Source organism: Ylistrum balloti, unplaced genomic scaffold (genome assembly GCF_031769215.1).
Source record: "Ylistrum balloti isolate Yb309-2 unplaced genomic scaffold, AGI_CSIRO_Ybal_v1 Utg371054, whole genome shotgun sequence".
Lineage (NCBI taxonomy): Eukaryota > Metazoa > Mollusca > Bivalvia > Pectinida > Pectinidae > Ylistrum > Ylistrum balloti.
Window position 1 is genome coordinate 296,489 of NW_026782583.1, and position 21,901 is coordinate 318,389.

General features: G+C 35.8%; 3 protein-coding genes across 3 annotated transcripts; all 3 read right to left on the bottom strand.

The window, feature by feature from the left end:
* Nucleotides 1-1,100: 1,100 nt before the first annotated feature.
* LOC132560365 (solute carrier organic anion transporter family member 2A1-like) lies at nt 1,101-13,712 on the bottom strand. The gene is made up of 11 exons (XM_060225036.1): nt 13,630-13,712; nt 10,894-11,265; nt 10,031-10,380; nt 8,431-8,517; nt 7,729-7,929; nt 6,555-6,719; nt 5,544-5,718; nt 5,064-5,181; nt 4,552-4,709; nt 4,210-4,274; nt 1,101-1,366 (listed from the first exon to the last, which is right to left on the bottom strand). The coding sequence occupies exons 1-11, from the start codon at nt 13,710-13,712 to the stop codon at nt 1,101-1,103; spliced, it is 2,040 nt and encodes a 679-aa protein (XP_060081019.1).
* A 2,044-nt stretch (nt 13,713-15,756) lies between these two features.
* Nucleotides 15,757-17,280, bottom strand: LOC132560366 (zinc finger protein 862-like). The gene is made up of 5 exons (XM_060225037.1): nt 17,124-17,280; nt 16,775-16,904; nt 16,516-16,650; nt 16,215-16,392; nt 15,757-16,026 (listed from the first exon to the last, which is right to left on the bottom strand). The coding sequence occupies exons 1-5, from the start codon at nt 17,278-17,280 to the stop codon at nt 15,757-15,759; spliced, it is 870 nt and encodes a 289-aa protein (XP_060081020.1).
* Nucleotides 17,281-17,583: 303 nt separating this feature from the next.
* LOC132560368 (zinc finger protein 862-like) lies at nt 17,584-19,077 on the bottom strand. The gene is made up of 4 exons (XM_060225038.1): nt 18,965-19,077; nt 18,657-18,746; nt 18,173-18,335; nt 17,584-17,838 (listed from the first exon to the last, which is right to left on the bottom strand). Exons 1-4 carry the CDS (start codon nt 19,075-19,077, stop codon nt 17,584-17,586), a joined length of 621 nt encoding a protein of 206 aa, XP_060081021.1.
* Between the last annotated feature and the right edge of the window lie 2,824 nt (nt 19,078-21,901).

Below are 21,901 nucleotides of genomic sequence, written 5' to 3' on the forward strand. Positions count from 1 at the left end.
TATACAGGTACACTGATTAGTATCACTGTATACAGGTACACTGATTAGTATCACTGTATACAGGTACACTGATTAGTATCACTGTATACAGGTACACTGATTAGTATCACTGTATACAGGTACACTGATTAGTATCACTGTATACAGGTACACTGATTAGTATCACTGTATACAGGTACACTGATTAGTATCACTGTATACAGGTACACTGATTAGTATCACTGTATACAGGTACACTGATTAGTATCACTGTATACAGGTACACTGATTAGTATCACTGTATACAGGTACACTGATTAGTATCACTGTATACAGGTACACTGATTAGTATCACTGTATACAGGTACACTGATTAGTATCACTGTATACAGGTACACTGATATAGTATACACTGTATACACTGTACACTGATTAGTATCACTGTACAGGTACACTGATTAGTATCACTGTATACAGGTACACTGATTAGTATCACTGTACAGGTACACTGATTAGTATCACTGTATACAGGTACACTGATTAGTATCACTGTATACAGGTACACTGATTAGAATCACTGTATACAGGTACACTGATTAGTATCACTGTACATGTACACCGATTAGTATCACTGTACAGGTACACTGATTAGTATCACTGTATACAGGTACACCGATTAGTTTCACTGTATACAGGTACACTGATTAGTATCACTGTATACAGGTACACTGATTCAGCCCTTCTCACTACATTCTCTATATGTTCCAAGGTTTCACTCACTGTAACTCTGTACCCTTGGAATATTTTTTGGCAAAGCTGAAGTTTCCATGTTCGATACCTTGTGGATAAGAGGAGAAGACTTGTTTGATACTGTAATATACATCAAACGAATCTCGAGGTGTTCCATAATGGTATGTTTAGCTGGCTTTGAAGTTGTGTTCGCACCTTTGTGATATTCACATGAACAGTTTGTGATTAGTCAGTTTTTTACTCCTGAAACCCGCTTTAGACCAATCAAATTACTTCGTTTGTTCCTTACATTTTGCCAGGCGTCCTGGAACCGAAAGTAATCGTAACCTTAAGAGTATTTAGGGTCTTTACATGGAGTCAAGTTGTATAGGCTAAATGCTTTTGATGACAATGTCTGCATTTTCTTTGTTCATTTCATCAGAATCGTCGTCTTTGTCCTGTCGAGTTGTTATACAAAAAGCCACCATATGGAGAAGGAGTGCGCAGCCACGACAGCCAACGTCTAGGGCGACCAATCGGTAGCGCATATTTACAATGTCGTATAAGCCACAGGCGCCTCGCACTCCACACGTTGTCTTCCATATTAAGCAGGCACTGTCATAGATCTTTCCAAAAGCAATAGGTGTAGGAATGAACACTGAAATAGAGCAGAATAAACATCACTTACATGTAGGAACAGCGAGGAAATATTACCATTTTAACCAACCATTAAACGACAGAGTGCAAAATATTTGACAAGAGAAAGTTTTAAACTGAGACTTTAAAAAGCGAAAGGAGACTAAAACTAAAGTTTATTGGAAGCGCAATCGTCTTCTGTTTCACCAGCGACATTATGAATTCATTTAAGTAATTTCACGTTCTTAAACGAGAACACCGTCAGCCATGAAATCACCTCAGGTATATCACAAAGTATCGAACAAATATTACTTCATACCAAAAAACGGAATAATATTTCTTTTGAGATCATGTTGACAACGATAACATTTTCTATAGTCTTCTATAAACCTGCACATCTAGAAGCCTTGGTTTGTAAGTCCATCTGTCATGCAGCTGTATTCATCGAAAATAAGACATAGGAAAAACACTTTTACGACAAGATTAACTGATCCACTTTTCACGAATTTGTTTATAACCCGTCGGAAAGAAGCTCTGATAAGAGAAAGATATCAATTTTCTGAAGTTAAAGAAAGAATCAAATATAAACAAGAAAGGTCCGTATCCTTATTACTTATAGGAAATCCGAATTATTGTAATAGTAATGTATATTGTCTTTTGAATTATATATATGATTTCCTTCGTTATCGAGCAAGTATACTTCTTTCCCGCAGACCGGGAAAGTGGCAATGTTGCAGTCTAGAATCAGGTTATTCAAGAGAATTTATCTGTGGACTCTTGATTTCGTCATCAAGGAATAAAGACTTGTATTTCGCTTACATTTTATACATTAAACTGCTAACACTCTAAAAGAAAATCCAACAAAGAATGCTTTAGTCTAATCCAATCTTAAGCAGTGTCCCTCCTGATGAGGGGTGGATAAGGATGCTCTCAGGGTCGACAAATATTGATTATTTTAGAGGAGGATGGAGCAAAATAGATTTGATCCGCACTTAAGTTAATCTAACGCAACATGCTCTCGGTATGTTAATTCTGCACTTTATGTATAAACAGAGCTGAAACACCATTTACGATTTGTTTCGAGTGATTTGTATTCAGCAGTTGCAATACTTGTGTGTTAAAATGAAATGACATTGGCACCCTCTTGTATTGACGTTGTCGTAGCATATATTTGTACTTGGTCATCACCGTCTAGTGTTTATTCAAAGTTTTACAATAAATTGATAGCAAAATCTTGGCAAACTGATAGTTTATATCGCAAGACGAAATGTTTTTTTTATTCCAGTCCGATAATGTTCTCACTGTGAGATATAAACGTCGAGATTCCCAAACATTGGTTCTCACTGTGAGATATAAACGTCGAGATTCCTGAACACTGGTTCTCACTGTGAGATATAAACGTCGAGATTCCCAAACATTGGTTCTCACTGCGAGATATAAACGTCGAGATTCCCAAACATTGGTTCTCACTGTGAGATATAAACGTCGAGATTCCTGAACACTGGTTCTCACCGTGAGATATAAACGTCGAGATTCCCAAACATTGGTTCTCACTGTGAGATATAAACGTCGAGATTCCCAAACATTGGTTCTCACTGTGATATATATACGTCGAGATTCCCGAACATTGGTTCTCACTATGATGTATTAAAGTCGAGATTCCCAAACATTGGTGCTCACTGTGAGATATAAACGTCGAGATTCCCAAACATTGGTTCTCACTATGATGTATTAAAGTCGAGATTCCCAAACATTGGTGCTCACTGTGAGATATAAACGTCGAGATTCCCAAACATTGGTTCACACTGTGAGATATAAACGTCGAGATTCCCAAACATTGGTTCTCACTATGATGTATTAAAGTCGAGATTCCCAAACATTGGTTCTCACTATGAAATATAAACGTCGAGATTCCCGAACATTGGTTCTCATTATGTCACGGTGGTCAAACTTATATATACATATAGTTAGATATATAGTTCGGCCAGTAATTTAATTAATGTGATATATACCGTGTACATGTGTATGTTAATACTTGCGCTGTGTATTGTGTGCCTGTGTATAGTAATGTACTGTGTATGAGAGGTGGGTGAAAGTGATTGGATGACAGTGACCTGCACTTTGACCCTGCATGACCCTGTCCTCGCACGTGAAGTTTCCCAAATTTCCTTACCTGGGTGAAATTCGGATTACAGGTCGCTGTCCTGTGAACAGGCTTAACACTGTATACACTCACTGATATTGCCTGTGTGGGTTACTGCCACAGTGCAGGTAAGTGTTGTTTACTTAAAAATATTTAAAACTACATTTAAATATTACGCTACTAGAATATTATGTAAAATAGTACTTTCATCTAATTGACCGTCCGTATTTTAACTATCTAATATGTTAGGCCAGAAGTAAATACATACGTGGACAGGCTCTGTATATCATAGGGTGGGGTCAAAACAAGAGTTGTAATTGTAAATATATAAGTATCTGTAATAGAATATACAAGTTAATAAATGTCTATAAATATTTAATACTTTACGGTATTGAATATTGGGTGTTGCATGTTTATGCGCGTAAGTTCTATATTATGTTCAATAAACTGTGTGTCGTGTAAACGGCCTTGGATTGTTGAGTTACACATTATGCTATTATGTAGAAAAACCCACACGCATACGTGCGACAACTATGATATATTAACGTCGAGATACCCGAATACTGATTCTCACTATGAAATATAAACGTCGAGATTCCCGAACATTGGTTCTCACTATTTGATATAAATGTCGAGATTCCTGAACATTGGTCCTCACTAAGTATGTAAGATTTGCTACTGCCACAATATTGATAGTATAAAATAGTTACTGTTATTCTTACCAAGTAACGCCACGGCAGCCGACAAAATACCCAACGCTAATGCCCGACTCTCTTCTGGAACCGACCTAATATAAAAGAAAAAAATTGGTTTTAATTAGCATTTTTGTCTTACATTTATAACAATATTTATTAGCCCAAGTTTTCGCTCATCCCTTTCTTGAACATTCGATAATTTGCCTGGCAGACGCCATTATCATTTCTGATTTTTGGGATGGTTTCTGACCCTGACATGAATGGTTGTAATACACAAATGTAGAGTGTAATATGGGATTCATTGTTACTATTAGTAACACAATTCCACATGAAAAAATAAGAGATAAAAGAGTTCTTTTTTATACTTGCCTCAGAAATACAAGGTATATTGGCATAATGCCCATTGTGGCTACTAGAGTAGAAATCATGGAAACGGCAACGTAAGGAATAAGGAACGAACACCCACTATCACAGATACCAGGCCGTGCCTTCTGATCACCCGACACGAACTGACAGTTACTGTACAGCTAAAATGAAACAACATTGACAAAATGAAATAGAGACATGAAAATGGTTTCATTTTTAAATACTATTTTTCATGTATCATAATTGAATTAACCTGGTTTCATTTTTTACTCTAAAATTTTTTTATCACAGGGAAAATACCATGAAGTCATCTGTTTTGGTGTGTTTTTTTTTTATTTCCGTCGATTTCACGGGGAGTGTTATTTCACGTGTACAGTATGTATGATCAGGTAATCATTATCAATTAAAGATTGACATCAATTGTTCATGCCATGGAATTTCGTTTGTACTATTGATTGACGAATCAAGTGCCAAAATAAAAATCTCAGATTTAGTTTTTCAGTGTTATAACTTACATTGTCTGTGACATTAAGGCAGCCCGCGTGACAAGGTGTGATGAATGTTTGTCCGTTTGATCCACATACCGCCTGGTATGTCACGTCCTCACAGTTGCAGCTCTGTACGGACGTTGGACTGAAACAGGAGACTCGTGCATATCACACAGTTACGTACGCGGCCATCTAGAATGTGGTTGAGAACTGGTGGCTTTACAACACGCTTGTCGTTAGAGATGAGATTATGTACAACATCGCATCACAACAAATACTTAATTGTTCTGCTAGGTCGACTAGATTTCGAGCATTCTATTGAAACAAACGGAACCATTCATATTTGAGAGAACCATGAAAGTTAGGAGATACAAAGATGGATGGTTTGCCTTCACTCTGCATAGGTAATCGCAGTTAAGACAAAAATTCTGGAAAAGAATATTGTTTAAAATCAGTTTAAGGGAAAGAATCTTAAAGGTTCATACTTACATCACCTTCTCATTTAACCCTTTAACTGGTGGGTTTTCGCAACCAAAAATGAACTCGAGACTGGACAGTGCCGTTGTTAAGAAACTGAGAACGACAACCATCTTCAGACACTTCCGTCGGTTCATGCGCAGACGTGACGTTATGTATCCGCCAAGACACACCCCTATTATTCCAGTTCCTAACTTTTCAACTCCTGCATATAAAGAAATGATATTATCGTCGACATACAATAAGTGATATGATAAGAAAAGGAAATCGATAAGCTACCTATATAAGGATTATTTTAATTTCTTAAATAACATTCACATATTTGTGTAAAACCTGCCTCCTGCCATATGCGAGGATAATTCCGAAACTATGAGCAATGTTCAACGTCAACAGGTCAATATATAAGTGAATAAGGAATGAATACTAACCTATGTAAAAGTAACTAAATATGCCATGACGAAGTGAGAAAAACAAAAACAAAAACAAAAATCTGATATATTTCATTAGTTTTGACGCAAATTTCTCACCTTCATACCTAAAACTTTTTTTAGTCTCTTGTGTACTGAACAGTTGTAATTCGGTTAATGGATTTTATACAAAAGCAAAACACACACAATTAGTTCGCCTGGCCCAAAGGAATGACAGCATTTTGTTGAAATTTGGTCTGAAGTATTCTTAGTTGTAGAGAACTCAATTGGGTATAAATAGTAAATCTAACCCCAAGTGGAAATAAAAGAAAGGCATCTTCTGATTGGATGAAGCTATTTTGATCAAATCGTGTTTTTGTGTCAAAACAAATCCAGATGAGCGATGTAGGCCCCAAAGTACACATGTTTAAGGCTATAAACATTGTTATCAAAATTGAAACAAAACTTTATAAAAATTCAAATCGATAAAATCGTGACATAATTTGATACACAAAGACAAAAGTAGGGGAATCCCTTTGAAAGAAAGAAGCTCAGAAAAAAATAGAGGGAGGGGGAGGGGGAGGGGGTGGTGGGGGAGTGGGGAGTAGTGGTTTATTTCTGGCAGCTTCCTTACCTAAGATCATATTAGCTTTCCACGTTGGAATATTGAATTGATTCTCCAAATATTTCGGTCCAAATATAGTATTTCCCATGGCTCCAAACAAAAGACACAATGTCGCTACTAAACATACGTCAAACACAGCGCATCGGAACACTTTAAGTAAACCTCTCGGCAAGGCTGTAAGTACAATAAACATCGTTATATGACATAAAAAATAGGTTTCTTATCAAATAATATCATGTTCTAAATTTCTATTTGTCTTTAAGATACGTAGTTAGGTATTCGAAGCTCTTTAATTTGCCTGGTTTTGGTATTAACAAGGTTTCGCAATCGTGACATATCCTTGAGCTGACATAAATCATAATTTGATGGAAGCCCTTTCAGAATGCACGATGACTTTTTATGTCAAGAAAAAAGCCTTAGATGTTTAGCGTATGGAACATGGTAAATATAAAATACAGTAAAGTGATATGTTGTCATATATTGTCATGTTATTGTCAAAATATCTCTCAGTATCGTTAAATTTCAATAATGTCCTATTTTTAGACCCTCTTTGTTCTATGGAAAGAAAAATTAGGATCTGGTTTTTTTCCCCCACTGTTTTTCTCTTTTCTTTATTTATCAATTTAGATTTATTGATTAACATGGTCTTTATTTGGCGTAATTGACTTTTCAAAATCTTAATGTGTCGTGGGTTTGCCACTTGTCTTATTGACAAAGTCACTACGGTTTTAAGGGGGTCGTGTAATTATTTATAATATTCCTTGAAATCACTTTAAAAGGTAAAAATATCTTGGATTTTACACGGCAGTTTATTTTGTTTTACACAGTGAATGCGATTTTTTGTTGGATCTAGTGTAAACAAACACAGACCGATCTAACAGTGCAAATGTTATCGAGTTCCGTGATTTTTTAAATTGAAATGTTTGAACTTATTTCATTGTATAGATAAAATAACAAACAAAAACAAAAACATAACAAAAATAAAAAAGACAATCAAAACAAATCAAAATTGTCGGAAAAAAATAAATGAACAAATAAAAAAATTGATCTTTTATTTTTACACTAAAGATAATTAACAGGCCAATGTCATTCGGATTTTCATTCGCAGCATTTTACATCAATAGAAAAAGAAATCTCGAGAATAAATAAAAACATGTTGTTACTTAAATGTAGCTGTACTTACATTTGATCTTATCACAAAAAGATTCCCTATTCATTTGTTCGATCTTCTTCAGGCGGCTTTCATTAAGAACTGGAGCCGATGGTAATCTTCGTGGAAAAGTTGCCAGTGGTATTGCTGCTAAAAGTGATAAGGATCCGAACAGAAGAAAACCGAGCCACCATGCTCCTATCCACCGGGAATCCTCTGGTGTCATTGTTGTATCTATTCATAGAAGGTAACAAACAAAGCAAAGTTATCGTGTCAGTGAAAGAACTGAACTGAACTGTCATCCTGTGGATAACTAATACCCACTCCATCCACCCCCCTCCCCCCCCCCCCCCCCACACACACACACCGGCAAAGACACTATATATCAGTTTCTGTGAGCACAGGGTATCATAGCTATTTTATGTCGTGCAATTCACGAATTTATATATAACATTTAAGTACATTTAAGTAACAAGAAAATGCAGAATATTGCTGAATACAGAGACAATCGCTGGAAAATATTCTTTGAAATATTAAATACAAAAACATGGTGATTCCAATTTACTCCAAAGTTAAAATAATATAAATATAAAAAAAATATAAAAATCATGTTGTTATCAAATGGGTTTCTCACAGAGTCGACATTTGCTTACAAAGTATAATATTTAATTATCTATACATAATAAGCTTATATATATTTGAATACACCGTCATTCAGTTAAAAGACATTCTTACGTTTCAAGTCTACAGGCAGTTTGCCAAACACTCCTCCCAGCATAAGAGCAACGAATGGGCCCATCATTCCGAGTGCCGTCGTTATTCCTGTAGAAAGCATTGTACAAATGTCACAGAGTACTCGTAAAATAAGCATGAAATTTAGAGTCAGATTTGGCCGGGAATTTGTTTTCAATTCTACCAACACATTGAAAGCATCACCTGTATTTCAACTGAATATTTCAATCTTAGCTAGTAATTTCGTTGTAATATTTGTTCATCTGTAGATGAATCTATTTAGTAAAGTACTTTAATGTTAAACTAATGGTTGAGTCTGTGTTTTTATCAAAACTATTTCGGATTAGCCTAACTCATATCAATTTGGGTTAATGGGCCAAATTACACATCGAATTGCATATATATGTATAAAGATACTTTCTTATAAAATCACATCATAATAGCAAACAGTAGAAGAACATTTGGAATATTAAATTTTCAACCCCCCCCCCCCCACTCCCAACCCCCGCTAAAAAAATGTCACATGTTGTTTAATTGAATTTAAATACGCCAGACAGGATAGACAAGTGTATTTACAGGTTTGAAGGAAACAATAAGCTCTTAACTAACTAGCAGGCCTTTAAAAGGTTAGGAAAATTAACCTGCGCAGTAAACTAACTACATTTTCTCTTTAATCTAAACCTCGTATTAATCTCGTACATTACAAGTGCGTGACGCGGAAAAACTGCCAAAAATGGAATACTGCCAAAACACTATAGGTATGATACATGTATTAAGATGCAGTAAAGGTGGTTCTGCTATACTGGTAGGGTGTTATAGAAATACTAGAAAGATAATATCGGCATGATATTAGGATTCTGTAAAGTGCTACTTCAATGCTATTTAAATACTGGTAGAATACTACAGGAAAAATATATTTACACGGAAACCACTGAAACAGTACTACGAGAATACATCCAGATATTACGATAGGGCGATGTTCTTCATTAACGATACCCGACACGTAATTCTAGGGAAATGCATGCTAGTAACCAACATCACCCTCCCTAATGAGAACGAGATACACAGAAAAGAACCCTCCCGGTTTATTAACGAACTACTTAAACATCAAACTTTATACTGCTCATGGAAAAAGTTGATTTCAGGATGCGATCGTGACGATACTGTTAGAAAGCAATTCTAAAATGAAGCAATGTGACTGCTACTCACTCGGGTACTGTTTACCATGCTTTCATATACTAACGGGATAATTTTGTGGCCTTATTCGCATAATTCTACGTATCAATATACAACTGACACACGTTTCTATGAATATATTGATATATTACAAGGCCAAACAAACTAATTTCCCGTTTCCTGTAACTCTACCAACCCTAATATCTTATGCCTATCATACACTTACAAAGGGTTTTTTTATTTCAAAAGTCTTATTGCAAAATTATTAAAAAATATATTAGGACATTGTTAGGTAAGATTTACGTTGCTTTTGGGGATGTTTTTGGAATAATTTTCATATCACTACAGTCCTAATTTTAGATATGCATTTGAAAAGCTATAGGGTTAATATTTTGGGTCCAGTTTGATAAATGTTTTATATACATACCTAGGTATAGTCCTGTCTTCCCCTTTTCTGTATTGTTGTCAATATAGAGTGTCCCTAAAGGAGAGCGAGGGGATTTCCCTACTCCTTGTATACCAAGACAAATCCCCAGGTACACAACTACCCATTTCACTCGCTCAGTCTTCAGTGTCTCCTCAGAGCTGCACGAATGGATGGAACTATTTCCTTCGGGTTTGCACAAACTTGTCATAGAGTTATCTTCGGACTTGTTTAACACACTGTTGCCATCAACCGACGAACTGAAACCGGAAATGAATGGAGGCAAACTACACATTAAACCGGATATTCCGTAGAGTACCACCGCCATGGACAGAAGTCGGGGGATATGAAATCTGCAAAAGAAAATAACTTATAAATACACAGGTATCCAGTGGGTACATCTGTTAAGTTCTGATTTGGGTTAAAGCTATGATGTAATTACAACTGCACGTGTCTATCAAATCTATTTTTACGGTCAGGATCTACATTAAGCCAATTTCGCTGATGTTCAACTTCCACGCCTTTTCGGTTAGAGGGCGAAGATGAAAGATGTACATAACTTGGAAATTACATTTAAAATGTATTTTTTTAACAGTTTGTTTGCATATTCAACACAATAGAAAAATGAAGTCTCGTGCGAGGGCAAAAAATACCCAGACGAATGTTTTTCTTATACGTTGTTCAATGCTTTCCGCCTAGATGTAATGGGTTACCAGTTTGTAATTTTGGTATTTTGATAAGATGAATAGTGCTGATTGTTGCATGTAAGAAAAAAAAGTTATGAAAAGGAACGAAATCAATATATTTCCGACTTGTTAAGTCCTTCGTACTTAACAGCTACAACTCGTGAATATTCAGATGTTTACCTCGGTCCAAAATGGCCGAACAGTAGAACTGTCAGGAGGAACCCAATATCATTGCAGCTGAGGATGATACCACTCTCCCCGCTACTAAGTCCGAATTGTCGCTCCAGCGTGGTGATCTGTGACGACATGTAAAGTGCTAGGGCACTGGTCAACATCGAAGAGCTCCCATATGCTAATGTAAAAGTAACAATATTTCTAGAACATCGACATCTCGTGTTTTCTGTAGTGTTGGATTCTGTTTCCGGTGACTCCATGTCGAACTTGTTAACGTTGTCTGTAATAATGTTTGTAGAGTTTACATCTTCTGTCGAATGTCCTTCCGCTGTTCCGGATTTCTGAATTCCATTACTATTGTCATTTTGTTCTTTAACCCTGATGAAAAACAATGATAAATCATGTCCTACACTTAATTTTTAAAAAGTGTTTTTCGATGACAAACATTAAAGATCTCAATAGCTACTACGTTACATCACACTCCTATTCATATGCAAGGTTAAAACAGGATGGGATCGCTTGACGACCGAATGGAGATTTTCCTGGGCTACTGAACATCAATTTTCTTAATGCTCATGGAAATATCATATGTCACGATTAGGTCGTGGTGTAAAATTACTATTCTGCAATGGTGCTGATGATTGGAATATTTAGACACCGTTTTAGATATCTTTGGGGTATGATGCGAATACTATTTCATGATATCAAGATACAATTGAAACACGTTCCTCCAACGTTCCTACAATTTAGGCCCCTAGCATCACGGAGGTTTATCGGACACTCCGGTCTCCTACCACAGAAAGACCCTTCGTGCACTTTCATCAATGTTGTAGAATAACCAAGTGTCATACAGGTAATGGAAAGTTCATAAATCAATGATAAAGCATATTATATCACCACTATATAGGGGGGAGGGGGAAGGAACGAAATACCAACATGTCATCATGATCATAAATATTCAAAGACGGTAGGGACACAAGATATTATTGTCCGAATTTTTAGTCGCCCTGGAAAATACTACCCGTTTGCAAAAACTAATACCGACTGCAGAGCCCCTGTGTAGAACACTGCATACACATACAAATGTACGTATGTATTTGATGTCAACATATTTGTTGTTTTGTAAAGTTAATTATGAAAATAAAAGAAGATAAGATGTAAATGGCGATGTACACTAGATATCGTTCAAGTACATGTGTATGAATCAGGACAACATTTTTAAACGGTGAATTACATTATGTATTGGTGTTATGATCTGTCACAGTTACCATAGAGAGGCGTTGACCTCGCAGCCATATAAGGTTGTGATCAATCACTAATGTCGTGTGTGATATAACTGAAGTCGGCCACAAACAAGACACCAAAGTACATGATAAGCCTATGCAGATAAGTGTACGCTCCTGTCATTGTCCTGATGTCCCTGTCAGTATTCTGTTAATGTTGGGATTGTTTTGGTCTACCAAGTTGCCTGCTCGGGTCATCGCCGGTATCACATGCTTGTTTTATGATTTCCCCTAAATATTTCACACAAATTTGTGTTTGTTGAAACACACTGGATTGTATCATAATCTTTATAAGCTGATTTTTCACGCTTTTATTTATTTTCTGCTTAAAAATCAAATATGTGAAAAATATATAAACCCACGTGTGAAATAAGATAAAATAGAGATTTAACATGAAACAGACCGAATATTGTTAAAAATTCAATTGTCAAGTTACTCAAAATGCTCATAGATAAGGAAAGGTTTATTTTTTAAAAAAATCAACATTTTAAATGCCGCATGTGAGCAAGGAGATAATTCATCGCAAAACATGGTCACAGGTCAATAACATATACATATAATATATATATACCCCCCCCCCCCCCCCCCCCCACACACACACACACACGCACACACAATTTATATACAGAGAGAGAGAATCAATTCATTCAATATCAGATATTTAATGTAAAATATTAATAATAGATTTCTGGGGGTTTGCTCTTTTACAAAAAAAAATAATGGTAATAAAATATGATTTAATGCTGTTTTGTCTTTGTTGTACAATGTAATAAACTTACCCTCGCCGTATTTTCAGGTAAAAATATCGTATTCTAGGACACAGAAATATGCATTTCTACAATTATCGGTTTATCTGATTATCGACAATTCGCTGTAACTTTTTATGAATATTAACGTAAATTCTACCTCAGTCCATAGTCATACTTATAATAATATCTTACGGCAGTAAACAAGCTTTTGTTTTATATGTTTCATGTATTTTGAAGCGGCGTTTAAAGATACATTATTCCCTAAGAAATAAATAGATAGATCAATTACAATGCGGTAGTCGACACCAGGTTCTCTCTGTTAAGGTAAAAAAAACCTTACCTGTACGGACTGACACACACATACCTTAATATCATTACTAAAATTTAAACATGAAAAACGACTTAACGGTTTTTGAATTACTTTACTCCGAGTGGAAGCAAATTCGGTTTCTCTGTCATAAAGAATTTTATTATTCTTCATTAACGATGACGATCATGTCCAAATATTTTATATAGAGATACATTAATTAGGTTAAATTACAACTGTTTGGCCATCGTTAATGCGTTGCCATACATTCATCTGTAGAGTGTTGGTATCTATTCTTAACAATGCCAGTGATGTTATCTGATAAATTATGTTAATAACCATTTAATTCGGTTAGAATTTTTCATGGAAATGTTCTAAAATACCTATATAAATGTAGACTTACCTGTGATCCATAGTGCAGGTGTTCTGAATGTTTGCTTTACTGCTGGTGTGCCATGCTGGTCGTAGGATGTCGGTGTCATACATCAAAACCACTGCCACTACGTCATGTACATACAATTACAAGTGACGGCAATGAGGAAATATGTTTATGTGTCTCGGTAGAGTAGACGCCCCATCACAGGCTTTCACTTACTCAGGTAAACATTATGTACGGAGTGTTTTCTGTTTAGTTATAATCACATTCTCGGTTTTTAAGACCTGGTGATGCATCTACATTACGAAGTCCATGCTTCCATTTCGTCGTGCACTTGGTTGCATAAAACCAGAATGATTATTGACGCCCTAGATGGTGTTCCACAATGGATACACGTATAGTGTCTTTATGTAATGCAGAGTTATCAGTTTTGGTAAGCAGGTAATTACATAGCGAAAAACCGGAATAACAGTGCAAGACATTTATCCTAACTGTGAATCTCGTACATAATGTGATTTAATCTATATAGACCAATAGACGGCTGGTTACAGCAAGTACTACGTTTTAATTGGCTGACTAATCAGCAGGTAAAGTCAGGCACTCCTACTAATCACAGTTATCTCAACGGTTTGTTTCTACACACTTTTATCCGTGAAAATAAAATCTTCTCCGCAGTATCCATCTCTGTTAAGGAAGGGCTGAGGTAGACTTTCAGATGCTCTTCAGTACTAAATAAAATAATATATTTAGTGAGATATGCTTTACCTACACTGTAATACACAATTATGTAACATGAAAACTCATAGATGTAATAAATTTCGTATTTTGTCCATTTTGAATCGTAAAAAATCAAAATAGGTAAAAAAAACCCATAACATACATGCCGATTGATGAATAAAACTGTCTCGTAGAGCTGTTGCATCTCCCTGTTCTGTGATGGTAGAGACCGAAATTGTAAAAATCAGAGGAGTGAGTGGAGGTCCGAAAGGGGGAGAGATATTTAAGAAAATCCAAAATTGTCGGTAATAAACATGTGAATCAACAGAGGAACTATAAATAAACCCCTTTTTACAATCGTTTGGTTAATTTTGGAAAGCAGTTATTTCAAAATCGATTTAATAGGAATTTATAGATAGCAAGTTTGGTAAGGGCAAACTTGGGGACTTAACAAATGCAGCATTTGAGCATTCTACTAAGAAATCTCAGAAAGGCTGGACGTCAAGTACACGGAAAACTTTGTAATAAAATTACCAGAGCTCTCACTTGAATATAAACAAGGGAATCTATACACAAATGTTTATTAGCATCAACATTTTTGAAAAGAAAAAAAATACAACGTTTTCATATCAGAATATTTTTGACGTTCGTGCAGAGTTACCTCCCCGCACGGAGCTTTCCTACTTGATTTTATTTTTATGTAAGCATGGCGGGTATTACGCGCACCTCACGGAAAGAAATTGCTTACGGGGGAACTGTGGTGAGTTCTTATGCGTAAGTAATAGTTCTTTTGTATTATATTAATATTATTTAATTGATGAAATGGTGCTTGAGCTGTAGTTTTTAGAGATCGCGTAGTATCGTTGTAGAATTTTATGGAAGCGCACTGCAACCGGTGCAAGGGAAATTTTAACCCATTTAAACATGCCAAGAGAATCATTTAGCAAAAGTAATTTTAAATGTTAATTATTAACAGGGATAATATCAATTTTATTTTTATTTATTTATATATATTTGTTTATTTTTTATTTATCGAAAAACACATGAGGAATAAATAGATTCATATATACTATCAGTCTATAACTCCCATCGTCACACACTTACAGAGTATAGTCATGCATCATTTTTACCACTAAACACACAGCATTTTGAGTTGCACACTATATCTTAACTATCATAGACACTATGTAACACAATCACTCTAAACATATATTTATAACTTGCAGCCATACTAGCACTCCAGCATTGTTACACTGGGGTTGACACTAACTTTTTTACCATGGTAGCCCACCGGGCTACCAAAATATTTTTTCAGGTAGCCCTGCCTCAAACTTGGTAGCCCGATAATCAATCCACCATTTTTACTTGTTTTCTTGTTATGAAATTCAAAATAAAAAACAAACAAGTTCTAAGCAGAGATGATTTTTTTATGTAGTTTCAGAAAACACTTGACTGTTGTTTCATAACATCTAAAAACATCTTGTAGGATTTTTGCTGTAGTTCAATCAAATCCCTGTGTGACATTTCATCACTTTCCTCATCACTGCTGGAGTTGTCAAGAACTGTAGATCCTACATCATCAACGTTCTCCAAAGGCTGTCCATCAAGATAAATGTGATGATCATCATAGCTGATGTCTTCCTCCACAGAAATTTGTTCCTGTGTTTGTGGATCCAACACTACCATCTGCTTTGGAATGTTACACCGCTGAATTATAATAAAATGGACATAAAGATTAAGGCATCAGTTTCAACAGAAGTTTCAGCCTATCCCAATACTAATGGGGAATGTTTATTTTCAAAAGTGATAACTGTTTATTTGACTTCATGATTAGCAACTAGGAATCATTTTGTTATCATTTTCAATTATGTAAAAATTCTTTAAAATTCTTCTACCTTTAACTCATCCTTGTAGAAGGGACGTCTGGCTCTCTGGCCCTGTCCATACCAGAGGTTAATGGCTGGAAGGGGATCAAAGGCTTCAACTTCTGCTGTCTCCAGTGTGACAAGCATCAGGTCACACAGATTGTCCTCTCCTAACCGTGACCTCCAGTCATTTTTTACAATTTTCATACTACAAGAGTACATGGATACCATTAGTCACCGTCCAACAAAACCAAAATGTTGGAATTGCTTCAATCCAAACAATTAATTTTAAACAACAGTATATCTGAAAAAGAGAAAAGAAAAAACCCACCAGGAAAACCCTCTTTCTGCCTCAACAGAAGACCCGGGCAGTGTCAGGAGGTAGTTGAAGAGCAGAAAAAGATTGGGAAAATCTTCCCCAAAGGCTTCCTCAAGTTCTGTCAGTGAAGATGGTTTACCCTGCTTTCTGAAAATACATAATCCAATGAAATGAAATATTCCAAATGTCATTAATATTTATTACATTACACTTAGTAAAGATAAGATTGTCACTGAAAACATGTTGGTATTTTGAAGGCAAGCCTGCTTACCTAGATACCAATGTTGTTTTAAGTCTTGTCCACTCGTGTTCAATATTCTCTAGATGTATGTCAGGGCAGGTTCCTTTTAGAGCTGGGCCACAGCTTTGCAGTAATGAATGCATGTGTTCATCCCCAAAATCTTTAAAGGACAATACATATCATTTCATCAATCAGCTCTTTGAAGTTTTATAACTAATTCAACATACATACACGTGTCTGTAGAGAGAAAGTATCATCATTCATACTTTAAACCCTTGTCCTTGTCAGAGCAATTACAATACATTAGTAGTATAATAATGAACAATAATATTAGCGCCATATTCAGGATATTACATTGTTTTGTACAGCAGCTCTTTACCTATATCCAAGTTCAGATCTCTAGGCCATGTTTTTAAGGAGAGGATGGAAGAAGCTTTAAATAGGTTTGAATCTCCTCCAAATCTTGCCTCAATATTTACAATCAAGTTGTCAAGAAGTTTGTCTTTTCTGGAGATGAGGGAGTCCGAGAAAGACATGTTACCAAGGGATGACATCACTTCTCTCAGGAATGTACCATTGCTATGATTATTAGTAAGATTTAGTAGGGAAAAGCAGACATGCAGAAATAATAGGTAAGCTAGACATTGCTGCATTCAGAAATATAAGTTTCAGATATTTCATATCTAGACTACAGAATACTGTGAAATGTTAGACAGAAAGCTATCAATGACAGACTAGCAGCTATAAGTTAGTGCAGTAATTGATAAAACACTCAATATTGTATTGACCATACCACCATGAGCAAGCACTAAGCAAAGTAGGCGTGCAATTAGACATAATCATTTGAATAGCAAGACACTGTCAAGGATCAAGTACCTTGTTTTGTACTTTTTCAGTGTTAAAAGGACACTTTCTATTTCCATGGTTATATCCGCGGTTGTGCTCTCCCTTTCCTGTATGGCCTGTGAAAGGTAGCTGAGGGTGTTTACTACATCCATCATGAGATGCATCCAGTAGTCTGTTTGCTTTTCCTTTATCACTTTCAGGAAGTTGCGGGCTTTGGCACTAGCTTCCTTGGATGGATTTTGTTGCATCTGTGATTTCAATTGACACATTATCATTAGTTTAATTTATGGGACTTTAGTCTTATCATTCAACAGCTAAGGTCATTTTACAAAGTCAAGACAACATGAATATAATTATTTCATTATAGGAATATGACTAAAAGAATGAACAACAGTTGTAGATAGTTTTCAATCTTTCCATCTTAGACATAATTATAATATACCACATGTAATTACATATTCAACTACTAATCTAACTTAAAATCTTACCCTACATAATGAACTGTTCCTGGAACATAATACAAGAAATAGCAGACTTTGATGACAGACAACACCTTTGTAAGATAGGTGTGATCATAATTACCTGCTCAAGATGAAGGACAATGCTTTCTGATCCAGCTTTAAAATTCTGCAAAGCACGTTTAGTGTGCGGTAACCACCTGGTCCCTCCTGTGCGTGATGGTACATAGGCTTTTTTCCCAATTGACACAGCCAGTTTCAAATTGCTCCTGTTTAAAGGGCTGTATCTGGAAAAAAACAGTCAGAAGAGGAGAACGTTATGAAATCATTTATACAAAATCAAAATACTAGACTGTACATGCAGCATTGCTAGCTTATAAAATTAAGGGACATGTGGCCAAGTGGTTATGATTTAGCAGGTGTAACACTTTTAATCACACCTTTGGGTAGCATGTTTTTGAAATGAAAATCAGATTCAATCATCATGTGGTACTGCAGTACTTACTATGAATGTACCTATGGTAACTGTTACAATTGGTATAATTACTTTATTCTACACTCAAAAAGTAATGTCTATTATTTTAAGCCAGTTATAATTAACTACTCACTTGTAAAATAAATACAAGTTGGTCAGGAGAAGCTCACACTTTTGATGTATTGGGATGTCTTTGATGGAGTCCTTATATGCCAACTCTAACCTAAGGTCAAAAAAGAAAGGAAACTATATTTTGTATAAACAAACTTTCAAAGTTGCAAAAGTAGTTCAGATCTGTAAAAAAATCTATTCCTTTTTTTTATATTCCATAAAAATAACATTGATCACAAAGACTGCAGATTACTTGAAGCTACCTTATGTATACTGAGAGACTTACTATACAATTCTTTTAAAATTCAATGATCAATTATTTGCACTTGCCTATGAGCAGAACAATGTATGGCTTTCAAATATGGTCGTTCTGTTTCCTCCGCCATCCTGACCACTACACCACTTTTCTTCCCCAACATAACTGACGCACCATCCGTACCCATTGCCACAATTTTTTTTCTCCATGAGTCCCCAAACCTCCTATCTAATAAGGAAGAAATTGCCCTCGTGATGTTAGGTGCATCGGCTTTTCCTACATGTTTCAGACCAGCAAAGAAGGTAGATACCTATATTAAGAGACAAAAGAAGTGATTATTTTTTTTTAGAATTATCAAGATAATATTGGTCATAAGTAAGACAAGAAATTAAAGTTACTAAATCATTAAACTTTGGTCATTTTCTTTAACTAACTGTTTTGTGGTAAACATTGAAGTACTTAATGGACTATTTTCATAATTACAACATCTGATATATGCAAAAATGTCAAAGATTAGCATTATGTTCAAACTTTACATTCTCAGCATGGAAACAAGCATGTATTGTTTTGATAGGAGACAGTCAAAATTTGCAAGTACATCACGTGATCATCTGGAATTTCAAACTGGGCGAAAGACATCGTGAAAATATAAATGAATACCTTGCACATGAACGATGACCGTAGGTAGACTATTTCTGTTTCCTTTGATGCACAGTCTGTGGCTCCATCAGAAATAATACTAAGGAAAGGGGCTTTCTCCACCAGTTCTGCTCATGTCTGCGAGTGTCAGCAATGGCAGCTATGAAATGTTGGCAGTATTTATCTGTCCTGTATGTGTTTCCTATCTGAGTACCCTTGGCCTGATCCAAGTCACACAACTTAACAAAGTCTGTGAAAGGCCTTCTTGACTTTGCTACAAAATGAGCGTTTCTAAACAATGTACATAATTTCCCCACTGCAGCCTTGTTCATCATCACAAGTGTTTTTTCAGCTTTTGATGTTCCTGGCATTGATGTAACTGCCTTTTCCTTCAAAACTGACCTACGGTGACTGTCTGACTGGTCGTGTTTTTTTATTGGATCAAGCCTGAAATTATTTGTCCCTTTCACGAAATTATTACTATTGCTACTGTCGTACTTTTGACATACCCGACAGTACATTTTCCCGTCATGAAAAATTAACCAATTATAGTTAATTTTCCAGTTCGACTGGAAAGTCCTCTGTCTGACCGCTTCATATTGCGATGCCTTTTTTGTGACGCTTTCCTCTGGTGACGTCTTCGTCTTCTTTAGCTTCTTAGGAGGAGGGGTGCCGTCCAGCCACCGCCACATGGAAGCCATGATTGGAAATGTCAGAAGTTCTCGCTGTCAATCTAGCGCTTCCCGTGCTCAGCGGAAGATCGCTAGAAATTCAAACGCCCGAATGACGCTGTGAGATACTCCAAAACACGCTTGAAATGACGCAATACGATTCAAGCGCATTAACGAATCTGTGACTGGAAACGTAAATAATGTGAACGGGATGGTTCTACATTTAGATTTAGTTTTGACGACCAAACACGGACGAATTCGTTAAATAAATGTGGGTATACTGAATTGGTATATTTTAAAAGATTTGGTAGCCCGCCGGGCTACTGGGTATGGGATCTTTGGTAGCCCGTCAGTTATTTTGGTAGCCCCGGGCTACCGGGCTACCGCTAGTGTCGAACCCTGATTACATATACAAACAACATCAGCATCTGACATCAACGTCATCATATACAATCATCATCCTCGTCACACATTAGCATCATCACATACCATCAGCATCATTATGGTCACCTATCAACATTAGCATCATCACACTTCAGCAGCATTACACATCCGCATTATCACATACCAAATCAGCATCGTCACACCTCAACATCATCATATATACCAACATCAGCAGCATCACACAGCAGCATCACACATCCTCATTATCAGCTTCTTCACACACTTTAACTTCCATGCATAAGGATGCTGCAGATTCTTAGACACAGTCAACATCATTATCTTCATCATCAAGCACACATAGACATGCTAATTTCAGTAATTTCTCCATAAACTAGTATGGACTCATAATAAGTGAGCAACTGACAGCTGTCACTATATCACTATAAGATAAATGTTCCTAGATATAATGAAATAGACAAATAAAAAACAAAACATGTGATGATTTTTTTTATAATTCTTTAAACAGCAGACAACTATTAGCTGTTAATAATAAATGTAAATCAATATCAGAAATACTGTCAGTTCTTACCATTGCTTGTGAAGTGATTGATTCTAAGGTGACCGATAAGGCCCATGGGCCTCTTGTTTCTAATCTTAAATTAATTTTTCAATGTATTTTTATGCACAATATGCGTACCTCAAGTGATTTTGCTTATTATTTTAGATTTATGATCTTTACATTTATTTACTTCTTTTTTTTGTTTGATATTTTATGTATTTTATACATCCGTCAAATGGCAGGACATATTATGGTATTCTCGTCTTCCATCCGTCCATCTTCCGTCCGTATGTCCCTCTGTTCGTAAACATTTCAATGTCCCTGCGATTTTGGAATTTATTAAGCCTTAACAGATTTCTTTTAACTTTCATTGCAAGCTTAAGTACAATCAAAGCTAGATTGAGTTTGATTTCCATGATTTTTGATCCACAACTTTTAGAGTTACGGCCCATTAATGTCTGTAACCTTTTCAATGTCGGTGCAATAACTTTGCAAAGTATTACGCAATTACCATTGAAACAAATGCAATATATTATATACAGCATAAATAGTGTAGGTGATAGTCAGACAAAATCACAGGCGTATTTCGTGACCTGAAACAGGCTCTTGTTTTTTTTTTTTTTTTTCGTGTGACAAATTAAAATGATTGTTCAATATATGAATATTGTCAGCATTCCATTATACCTTCATAGATCCCTATTAGGATAAACTGACGGGACAGAGCTTGTTTGTTACACTATCAGAATAATGTAAATCAC